Here is a 12,200-nt window from a genome sequence, read left to right on the forward strand (position 1 = left end):
AGTCTCTTTCATTTCTCTCTTCTTCAGAGGCAGCCGACGTTACTAGCTTTTTGTGAATTCTTTCAGAGATATTTTATGCATTTAAATAAATGCACATACTATTATACTTATGTGAATTATAGAAAACTGCATTTGCTTCTTTCATTTAGATCTTTTCCACATCGAAACAGTCATACCTCAGAGATATTGTGGGTTTGATTCCAAACCACTGCAATAAAGTGAATATTGCAATAAAGTGAACAAATGATTTTTTTGGCTTCCTAGTGCATATAAAAGTTATGTTTATGCTATGCTGTTATCCATTAAGGGTGCAATAGCATTTTGTCTAAAAACAATGTATTTACCTTAACTTTAAAATATTTTTTTGGCTAAAAAATGCTAACCATCAAGTGAGCTTTCAGTGAGTTGTAATCACTGATCACAGATCACTAGAACTAATATAGTAATAATGAAAAAATTTGATATGTTGCCAAATTTTACCCAAATGTGACCCAGAGACATGAGGTGAGCAAATATTGTTTGAAAAAAAATGGCACCAGGGACACTTGGGTGGCTCATTGGTTGAGCATCTGCCTTTGGCTCAGGGCCTGATCCCGGATTCCAAGGATCGAGTCCCGCATTGGGCTCCTTGCATGGAGCCTGCTTCTCCCTCTGTCTGTGTCTCTGATTCTCTTTCTCTCATGAATAAATAAATAAAATCTTAAAAAAAAAAAAAAAAAAAGAAGAGAAAAATGGCACCAATACTCTTTCTGCCACCTTGAAGCCTGTGGAGCCTGCTGGGAACAGGACTCCTAAGTTGACAAATATGTTTGGAAGGCTGTGGTCCAAGGCTATTTTTCTCTGGAACAAGAGGGAGCAGACAGCTCTTCTTAAAAGTGGAAGTGTTTACGCTCCACATGAAACTGAATTCTGTCTAGGGAAGAGATGTGCTTATGGGTATGAAGCAAAGAACAGCACAGTGACTCCTTGTGGCAAACGGAACAAAAACAGTAATGTGAGGAAAAGTAACTCTTGCTCATGGAAACAGTAGCATGGTTTGTACCAAATTCCCAAGAACTTACCCGCTAAGGCCATTGGCCATGGAATCATGTGATGCTATACCCCTCAAGGATTTAAACTTATTGAAAAGTTAAATAAAAATGCAGATCTGTTCTCTTAAAAAAAAAAAAAAAAAAAAAAAGAAGGGCACCTGAGTGGTTCAGTTAATTAAGCATCTGCCTTCGGCTCAGGTCATGATCTCAGAGTCCTGGGATCAACTGCCCCATGTCTGGGATCCCTGCTCAGCAGGGACCCTGCTTCTCCCTCTCCCTCCTCACCTGCCCTCTCTCTCACTATCTCTCTCTCTCTCAAATAGATAAATAAAATCTTCAAAGAAGAAGGAAAGGAAGAAGGAAAAAAAGAAGGAAGGAAAGAAAGAGGAAGGAGGAGGAGAAAGGGAGGGAGGGAAGGAGGGAGGAAGAAAGGAAAGAAGGAAGGAAGGAAGGAAGGAAGGAAGGAAGGAAGGAAGGAAGGACGAACAAACGAGCAGTGATAGACTTGTTAAAACTTCGATTTGTAAAACAACTTTGTATCTGCAAAGTACAATAAAGTGGAGCATAATAAAATGAGGTATGCCTGTAGGTACAGAAAAGTCTTATTCTTTTTCATGGTTACACATGACAATGGTATTTCACCGTTGGAATACACCATGTTTCATTTAACCAGTCTAGATGTTGGCAGTTTGTGGAGATATAGCTTTTGTACTCATAAGAGATGGGGGGCTGGAATTGAGACTTCTGTATGGTTAGGATCCTCAAAGGGCTGCATGATCATATTAAGGTGGCCAGAAATCAGGCTACTGGTCAAGAAGCAATGCAGAAACTCGTCACTGGCCTGGAGCCTGGGTAGAAAAAGTAAACAACTCTTCACTGAGGAAACAAAACACTAAGTCTATGCCACATGCAAATGAGTAGTGTGAGTTTACAGTTCCCTGTGGGAGGGATTCCCAACCTGAGAAATTTCCCATGAAATTGATCCAGAATGGCAAAATCCCTGGGGCATCAGGATTTCCATATGCAAAGTTGTTCTGTTAGGGCTCTTTTAAAACCTAAGGTATTATGAGACTCCCACGAAATAACACAAGCTTTCTGATTATGAACTCAATAAAAAAATTACCAACTACATGAGGAAACATATCACTATAAGGGAGAGTGAGCATATAGAACAATCAGAAGAATTAATACCCCCAAGGATTACATAGGGTCTCGGTTATGGACCAAATTGTATCCCTCTCAAATCCATATGTTGAAGCCCTAATTCCCAGGACCTCAGAATGTGGCTGTATTTGGAGATGGGGGTCTTTAAAGGGATAATTAAGTTAAAATGAGGTCATTAGGTCAGGCCCTAATCTAATAGGACTGGTGACCTTATAAGACGAGGAGACTGGGACATAGACACACTCAACAGAGAGAAAACTATATAAAGACACAAAGCCAAGGGAAGAGGCCTTGGAAGAAACTAGCCGTGCTGACACCTTGATTTTGGATTTTTAGTCTGCAGAATTTAGAGAAAATAAATTTCTATTGTTTAAACCACTGAGTCTTTGGTATTTGTTATAGCCGCCCTAGTAGATTAATATAATCTCTGAAAAGAACCATGAAAGAAACACACAAGAAGGACCACAAAGCATATAATTCAGAATTATATGAAAAAAAAAATACATGGATTTGGAATAAAACAAATGAAACTTTTAGAAATGGAAAGCACTGTCATTGAAGATAAAAACTCAAATCACTGATGAAAAGAAGAGGGTAGATTCCTTTCCCAGGAAGAGAATTAGTGAGCAGTAAGGCCTGCAATCAATGACTCATTCGGTAGTACCCAGATTGTGGTTTCCAAATGCCATGGCCTCTGCTGAAAGAACTGGAGTTCCTTAGAGAAATGTCTGTACAAGATGAGCCTGGAATACGTGGTAATTCTATACAGCCAGGAAGCTATAAAAAACTACTGGGGTTATGTGAGAACCTTAGGCATGAAGGAACCCCCACAGGCCAAGGACTGAATGATGTGAGAATCAAAAGGAACGATAAATAATAAAACGCCACCATGTTTGAAACATCCACTATGTTAAAATCTATGTGCTCACAATGGCACAAAGAAAATCTTACTGCTTAAGTAACTTCATAGGTTACCAGGGCACCAAATCATCAATCCGAAAGCTGAGAAAATCAAGGGAATGAACCAAATGTCTATTCTGCTGGTCCTTTTTGAACTATATAATCAGAGTAAGCCAATGAGTTGACAAAGGAAAAGTTTTAGCTAATAAATGCGGGAGGAGTGATATAATTAAATTTCGTTTTGCTATCCCTAATGAAATAATGGATCTGAGGAATGATTTTGTTAAGGCCGTGAAAAAACCATCAGGTCAGTTGTTTCCAAAACATACTGGAATTACCCGAAAAGCTCATAAAACACAATGCCTGGGCCTCATTCACAAAGATTTTAATTTAATTGGTTGAGGTCATGGCCTGCAGGATTTTTTTTAAAAGATTTTATTTATTCATGAGAAACACAGAGAGAGGAGAGAGAGAGGCAGAGACACTGGCAGAGGGAGAAACAGGCTCCATGCAGGGAGCCAGACGTGGGACTTGATCCCAGGTCTCCAGGATCACGCCCTGAGCTGAAGGTGGCACTAAACTACTGAGCCACCTGGGCTAGCCTACAGGATTTTTCTTTAAGCCTTCGGAGGTGATTCCAATGTGCAGCCAAGATTAAGAACCATCATCATGGGACACCTGTGTGGCTCAGTGGTTGAGCATCTGCCTTCAGCTCAGGGCATGATCCCAGAGTCCTGGGATGGAGTCCCGCATTGGGTTCCTCTCAGGGAGCCTGCACCTCCCTCTGCCTATGTCTGTCTCTATGTGTCTCATGAATAAATAAAATCTTAAAAAAAAAAAAAAGAACCATCATCTTATTAAGTGTGAGGCTAATGGGAAGCTTTACAAGGGAAGTGGAATGGGGAGGTGGATCAAGTTGACAATGCCTGAGTCTACTGATCAATCTCAATCAGAAAAGGAAAGATAATCAGAGAGTATAGGCTTCCTAGTGTGAGGCACTACAGGGGACACAGTACCCATGAAGTCTTCTGGGAAGTTATCCAAGCTGAATCTGATCAGGTCTCTAGAACAGAACAATAGGAATATGCAAGATAAGGCTTTGGATGTAACAAGCCTGCCCTCTGCCAGCACATCATCATTTTACAGACCATACTCTGACCTTTCCTCTATTTCTCTTCTTTACCATTCCTGACTTCCCTTAATTTTTCTTGTTTAAATCTGCCACATAAAGGACACAGGGGACAAAAATAAAGCTACTAGAAAGGAGCTATGGATTGATCTTTGACAATAACACTATGGTGTGGGAAAGTAGAAAGGGTACCAGTTCATTTCCTCTGATTTCCTCTGTGGGGCAGAGGTGCTGGCTTTCTATCTGGGTCAGGATAGGTATCAAACTCCTCAGCTTTCACAGGAGAATGACAGCTTTTGCCATTTGCCTTTCTGGTACTCTTTCTTCATTCAACAACAGAGAAAACTAAAGCTTTGAGATCCAACAGAACAGAAAACTAATCTATTCCTGTCAACATCTTATACCTGTTAAGAATGCAATGATTGGTTCCTGGAAAGGTACACAAACTGGTAATAATGGTTACTTTAGGAATGATTAGGAGGGAGATGTAGCTTTCACACTACATGATGGTGTTTCAGCCTCAGCACTACTGATGTTTTGGTCCAGATAATCCTTTGCCGTGGGGGACTGTCCTATGCAGGATAGATGGTTAGTAGCATCCTCAGCTTCAATCTACTAGATGCTAGTTGCACCCTCTAGTTGTGACCAAAAAAAAATTTTTTTTTGTCCCTTGAGGGGACAGAATGGCCCTAGTTTAGCCACAGTTCTATACTTTTCTGCATTGTTTTTTTTTTAAACAACTATACACAGTATTAATTATTCAAAAAATTTAATTTAAAAACAAAAAGAAAAGGGATTCCTGGATGGCTCAGTGGTTGAGCATATGCCTTTGGCTCAGGGCATGATCCAAGGGTTCTGGGATGGAGTCCCACATCAGGGTCCCTGCAGGAGTCCTGCTTCTACCTCTGCCTATATCCCTGCCTCTCTCTGTGTGTCTCTTACGAATAAATAAATAAAATCTTAAATTTTGGGCAGCCCCAGTGGCGCAGCAGTTTAGCACTGCCTGCAGCCTGGGGTGTGATCCTGGAGACCTGGGATCGAGTTCCACATCAGGCTTCCTGCATGGAGCCTGCTTCTCCCTCTGCCTGTGTCTCTGCCTCTCTCTCTCTCTCTCTCTCTCAGAATAAATAAATAAATCTTTTTAAAAAATCTTAATTTTTTAAAAATCAAAAGCCTAATTGAGAAAAGCAATAGAGGAAATTATTTAAGAGAATGATGATAAAGTAATAGCCAATAAGCTTAAAATTAGTCCTGGTCTAGCCCTCACAATTTTAGGAAAAATTTGAATGAGTTATCAAGATGTGAAAATGGGTTATTTCTGTATTTCTGATTTCTCTTGAAAGTCAGGTTATCTGGCCATCCTGAGCTCACATTATTAGACAACACAATGCTTGGGAGCTGCAAAAAGAAATCTTCAGTGGCTCCAGACCCACCTAAGCCTGTTAACTGTGTGGCTTTCAAAGCATCTGAATTTCAGATTCCTGCTATAAGAGACATATTGCTGTTATTCAACCATGAATTCTGACTCATTTATTTTCTTTCCTTCTTTTTTTTAAAGATTTTATTTTATTTTTTAAAAGATTTTATTTATTTACTCATGAGAGGCACACACAGAAAGAGGCAGAGACATAGGCAGAGGGAGAAGCAGGCTCCATGCAGGAGCCTGATGTGGGACTCAATCCCTGGACCCAGGATGATGCCCTGGGCAGAAGGCAAGAACTCAACTGCTGAGCCACCCAGGCGTCCCAAGATTTTATTTATTTATCTGAGAGAGAGAGAGAGAGAGAGAGAGAGAGGGGAAGGATGAGTGGGGGAGGGAGGCAGAAGGAGACTCACTGCTGAGGAGGGAGCCCCATGTGGGGCTCGTGATCATGGGATCATGACCTGAGCCAAAGGCAGATGCTGAACTGACTGAGCCACCCAGGTACCTCCATTTATGTTCTTTTTTTTTTTTTTAAGATTTATTTATTCATTCAGAGAGAGCGAGAGAGAGGCAGAGACACAGGCAGAGGGAGAAGCAGGCTCCATGCAGGAAGCCCCATGTGGGACTCGATCCTGGGTCTCCAGGATCACACCCCGGGCTGCAGGCGGTGCTAAACCGCTGTGCCACCAGGGCTGCCCATCCATTTATGTTCTTTATACAGCATTCTGCCCTTACCTGCCATTGGGTCTGCACCCGGAGACAACACGAAAATCAATGGTACACAACAACTGGAATCATTGTAGGACCCCTGGAGATCAAATGTAGGGGCTTCGATGAAGACATCGCCCATGTGTTCAGCAATGAAATCACGAATGGCTGGAATAATTTTGTCAGGCCGCAAACATCGTAGGACCACCATCCTCTCCAATCCCTTAAGGAACTTCCAAGATCCAGGGAACTTCTCCTCATGGGGCCAGGTGGAGTCATAGATGAGCTTCCACTCTTCAGAATTTTGTTCTAAATGTTCCATCAAGCCTTTCAGTTTTGGCAGCGCAGAGGCACGCACCACTTCCGCCCATGCCTTCTCAGACAGCCATTCGGGAGCTGGGTTGGGGAAAGGGTTGTCCAGGGCGACACCACCAGTTAGGAGGAAATACCAAACCTCCTCATTAATTTGTTTTTTCTCTTTCATGATGCCGATAGTCAGGAGTAGGGAGAACAGTAACTTGTCTTTCTCAAACAGAGAGCGACAGACATTGTTGTAGATGCTGAGGGTAAAATGTTCAATGATGTACTCAATGCGAAGGTCTAGTTCTTCACTCTTACTGCTGTGTGCCAAGGAATGCACATAGAGGTTTATGAACCATGTCAGGGAATACTGATACATGGGCTCGATGTTGGCCAGGTCAGAGATGCAGAAGAAGATGGTGGCAGAGTGGACAGCCACTGGCTTGTAGCCCATTCGAGTCTCATCAATCTGTGTTTCTGTTACTGAAGCAATTTCCTGTTTCTCAGAGATCTCTTCAGACAGTATTTTGGAGGAAGATAAAACTTTGATGGCAGTCTCATCCTCGAGGATGTTGCCCTCAGACAGGGATAGGACCTCCAAGATCTTATCCTCAATTTCTTTTAGCTGCTTCTTGTTCCTGGCACTTTCCACAATCAACTCATTCTTCTTCTCTTCCAGTTCCGGCTTCTCCTTGGCGGCCACAATGCCAAGAAGTTGATCTTGGAGACCGAAGGGTGTGATCATGAAGTTGAGGAGGCAGACTTTCACGGCGACTTCAGGGAGGTAATGTGGGTTCCTCAAACGGGTTGTGATGTATAACTTAAAATCCCTGGAGTATTCGATGATGTTTTCACCCAGCCTCATGTACTCAACCCCCTGCTGCCTGAATGTGGACTTGAGCAAGATAGGCTCAATAAAGGCATCCAGCTCCTCTCCAACATTTTCTAGTAGGACAGGGGTACCAAATTGCAGGGCATTTTCCAGCGTCCTCACATAGTTGGCATCTGAGAATTTGATGATGGACAGCTTATTTGCTTTCTCCATGTTCTTGATCCACTTATTGGCCTGCCCCTGAGGGTCAATCATTAAGGCCCAGCGCCTGGAATTGGTCACAATGATGCCATTGTCAATGGAGAAGGAGTCAATGGGTAGCCCAGCAATCTGCCAGGCACGAATTTTTACAGGATCTCCTAATGTGTTGCTGAGACTGAAGTCACTGGAGCTGGGGATGACCTTGTCCTTACACTGGGCTAACCACTGCTTCTGGCACCTGGCCCGATAATCCACAGTAAAGGCCCCCAGGTAAGCCACGGTCCCTGAGGACAATAGTACATCCCCTGTCAGATTAGTATACCGGATCCCCAGCTGCCGGGCAGCTTCTGTCCATCTGTCCTTCTCTCCCCCAAGACCACTGATCAGCTTTTCTGCCCTGATCAGCTTTTGGGAACATATTTCAATGTTTTCCTCCAAGGTCTTTTTCTTGGTATTCATCTCTTCAAAGTCATCATTCAGAGCCTGGAGGCGGTCTTCCACCAGCTTCAGTTCTGCTCGCTTCTGGTTCAGTTTTTGCATTTGTATGTCTAGCTTCCCCTCAGCTTCCTTCAGCCGCTCCCGTTTGGGAGCCACCACTTTGGCCACGCGATCGTACACTTCCATGGCCCTCACCCACTTGCACAGACCCTCACAGGCAGATGACACATTTTTAATGACAGCTGGCTGGAAATCTGGGTGATCAATGAACCTTTCCCGGATCCGCTTCATGATCACTGGGGCGATGTTGTCTTTGTCATATGTTTTAAGACTCTCCAAGAATTTCAGATCTCCAAGAATCTTTCTTGAAACTCCCCAGTAATCTTCTATCATTTTACCTGTTTGGAACAAGAAATGGAGATTGGATTATTATTAAGACATTCTGGCTGGTTACCCATATTTGGGGAAAGATCCAAAGATCTGACAAGGATGTTTTGGACAGGAAAATACTCTGTATGATATCATAATGATGGATACATGTCATTATATATTTGTCCAAACCCATAGAATGTGCAGTACCAAGGGTGAACTCTAATATAAACTATGGACTCAGGGTGATAATGATAAGTCAACATAGTTCATCAATTTTAACGAACGTACCACTCTGGAACAATAACGGGGGATGCTATGCATATGTGTGGGTTAAGAGTATATGAGAAATCTCTGTACCCTTCTCTCAATTTTGATGTGACCTTAAAATTGTCCTAAAAATATAAAATTTAAATTAAATTAAAAAAAAAAATCTAAGCTTCTCAGAATGCCCCGGGAGGCCTACTGAACTCATCTACCTCATCTCTGCCTTGCTTCTTAGACTTCAGTCAGGAAGAACTTTCCTTCAACTCCTCAATGGTCTTAAGTGCTTTCCTGCTGTGAGCCTTTCACCTAGCCTGTAAATGGCATCTAGCTCCTGACCAGCCTTCAGCTCAATTTAAAAGTCACCTCCAGAGTGCCTGGGTGGCTGTTGAGACTCTGACTCTTGGTTTCAGCTCAGGTCATGATATCTGGGTTGTGAGATGGAGCCCCAAGTTGGGCTCCACACTCAGTGGGGAGTCTGCTTGAGATTTTCTCTCTTCTTCTCTCTCTGTCCCTCCCACTCTCTCTCTCTCTCTCTCTCTTTCTCTCTCAAATAAATAAATCTTTAAAGTTAAAATTAAAAAAATAAAAGTCACCTCCATTGAGAGGTTTCCCTAGGTTTCCATCACTAAGCTGGACCACTCTACCCTCTCCCAGCATTTTCTTTCTTTTCAGCTGCTAGAATGTCCATTTCCTCTCAGCATTCATGCAACCTGTTTATTCAACCGTTTTTGTTTCATTTTTATTAACTGCCTCTCCCTTAAAACTGTAAGCGCCTGCTGTGTTTACTACAATCTGGTATAGTGCCTAATACTCAGTTATCAATAAATACATATCAAATGAATGTTGTCCTTTGTTCCAGTAATAGAAAAGGAGAAGGAGCCATGAGTATGTGTTTTGAATATTCCTTTTCAAGTCTGGGAGGTGGGCTGGATGGTATCTAATCAGCACTTGTGAGTGAGGCAGTCTCCAGAGAAAGAGCAAGAGTGGGGAAGTAGCATGTAGGCTTGTAACTATATGGAAAGCTGTCCTTGGCCTATCCAGAAACAAAGCAGGGCCCTTATTCTCCTCAGCATCCATCATACTGACTAATAATTGAATGAGCCTCAATTCCATCCTGGGGCTGCACCCTTTTTGTTCACATGCTAGAAATGAATTGGAAGCTCTTTTGGCTTACAGCACTGTAAACACTCGCCAACCTCAGGCTTGAGAAAAAAGTTATACTTGGAGATCATATTAAATACAATAGGTAAGATGTGTCCTGTTTGTAATGCAAGCACAGTAACCAAACAAATATTTCCCATGGAGGTTTTTGTCTGCATTCAGGAAAATGATTTGCTTCATTTAAATTCAAGGTACCCAAAATGAATTCAACTGCTCTTTTGTTCCATCTTAATGTTTTGGCTAAAATTCTGCAGGATAAATGAATACTAACTATACACAATTTGCTTCAATTTTAAAATAAGAAAGGTGAATGGTGGGTGCTATGCAGATCATCAGTGATCCAACAAGAAGATGAACTTTTGTGACCTTGGCCATGCTTTGCACATGTTAGCAGTTCTCCACCCTGGCTGCACCTTATATCACTTGGGAGCTTAAAAAAAATGCAGCTCAGGCTGTACCTAAGACCAATGGAGTAGGAGTCTCTAGAAATGGAGGCATGGGCTTTATTTAGCATTCTTTACACTCCCAGATGATTTTAGGGTGCAGCCAGGGTGGAGAAGTGGTGGGCTGGCTCATCCTTACTCAACCAACTTATTACATCTCAGTTGCTTCTGTAAGGGATTCTCTTATGAAGTCCACTTCCTACTTCTCCATTCTTGATCACCTCTGTATCTTCTTCATGTGGTTTTTGGCCTGATACCAAATGCTCATCAATGGAAAGCAGAAGCCAGAGGTTCCTGAATGAGGGATGGAGGATTTAGAGCATTTCAAAAGAAATGGAGGAATAGCAGGACAGGAGCATTGAAAAGGCAAGGAATATTATTGAGGCTGTTTTTTTTTTTTTTTTTAAATGTTTGTTTATTTATGGTAGTCACAGAGAGAGAGAGAGAGAGAGGCAGAGACACAGGCAGAGGGAGAAGCAGGCTCCATGCACCGGGAGCCCGACGTGGGATTCGATCCCGGGTCTCCAGGATCGCGCCCTGGGCCAAAGGCAGGCGCCAAACCCCTGCGCCACCCAGGGATCCCGAGGCTGGTTTTTAAAGTCCTTGTTACTGCTATTAATAATACAGAGTCATACATCTCACTCGGATTTTAAGGAGAATGAATGCTCACCTATTAATGCTTCTAGGTTCAATGATAGGAGGAGCTTTCCTCCCTATTTTTAAGTATGATTCCTTGTCTTCCCTTCGCCTTGGCTTCTGCCTCTGCCTCCTTTGGCCCCTGTCTCTCTGCCTCTAACTTTCCATTGCCAGCTCCTCTGTTTCATCTCTCTGCCTCCCTCCCTCCTGACCTCTTGTTCAGGTCATTATCTCTGTGTGCTTGTGCATGCCTGTGTCCGTCCAGGTATCTGTCTCTTTCCATCTCTCTGCTGCTCTGTCTCATTCTGTCTTTCCTTCTCTGTTTATCTCTCAGTTTCTCCCCTCCTTCTCTCTCTCTGCTTATCTTTCTCCATCTCTTTCTGTTTCTCTCCCCTGCAACCATGCACTACTGTCGGCCCTATCATACCCATGACCTTCATTTTTTTAATGATTTGCAGGCAGGAGCCTTGAATAAGCTCAGGCTCATCTAGAGATGCCAGCCTTTCCCCAAATGATTAAGAGGAACGAGGATGGTGAAGGCACAGGAAAGAGCTGTGTGGATAAGCATGTATCTCCTGGAGCCCTTCTGATTTCCCTGAGACCCCAGACCCTGCCCATGGGCTTGCTCCTCCTGTCAGGGAAGAGCAGGCTGTGAAGACTGCTGAGTGGGGCGGGATGCTAAAGGGGCTTACCACTGCCGCTGGGGTCTGGCTTCCTCTCTGGTTTCAGCCCTTTCATGACGCAGATGCTCTCCATGACCAGCTTGACAGGGCCTGGTGGGTTCTGCATGGACTTCACCAGTGAGATGTCTGCCGGGTTCAGGGTGTCCAGAGCAGCCAGTGCAGCCTCCAGTGCTGGCATGGCCTCTGCCAGGTCCCCCTCACATTCAGTCTGTGGGCAGCACAGGGGTAGAGGGATGAGTGCCTGGTACCTGGCATACTGGGCACTCACTTCATAGAGGAAGCTGGGAGAGGCTCTTTCTGCCCCTCCATGTCCTTCCAGGATGGCACCCCTTCCTGGAGTTCAGCACAGGAGGGTGGCTCTCACTGTTGAGTGGCAGCATGCGTGGACTTTCTGGGCTGTGGTTTTGATGCCTTAGACATTTAAGAATTCATCCAATTTATGATCTTAAGAAAAATATCAAGCTTTGGGTTTTAAACAAATTCCCAAGAGATATATGCAGTGGGTTAACTTCATA

The 12,200-nt window shown here is 43.3% G+C and overlaps 1 protein-coding gene across 4 annotated transcripts in view; it reads right to left on the reverse strand.

Moving 5' to 3' along the window:
- Positions 1-12,200, reverse strand: part of DNAH3 (dynein axonemal heavy chain 3) — a 171,600-nt gene that overhangs the window by 19,854 nt on the left and 139,546 nt on the right. For all 4 annotated transcript variants that reach the window (XM_072836051.1, XM_072836052.1, XM_072836054.1 and 1 more), the window contains 2 exons: positions 11,695-11,893; positions 6,383-8,524 (listed from right to left, as the gene is read on the reverse strand). In XM_072836051.1, the coding sequence (XP_072692152.1) occupies positions 6,383-8,524; positions 11,695-11,893 (2,341 nt within the window). The remainder of the gene's footprint in view (positions 1-6,382; positions 8,525-11,694; positions 11,894-12,200) is intronic.

The sequence above is a fragment of the Canis lupus genome, chromosome 8 (assembly GCF_048164855.1).
Source record: "Canis lupus baileyi chromosome 8, mCanLup2.hap1, whole genome shotgun sequence".
Lineage (NCBI taxonomy): Eukaryota > Metazoa > Chordata > Mammalia > Carnivora > Canidae > Canis > Canis lupus.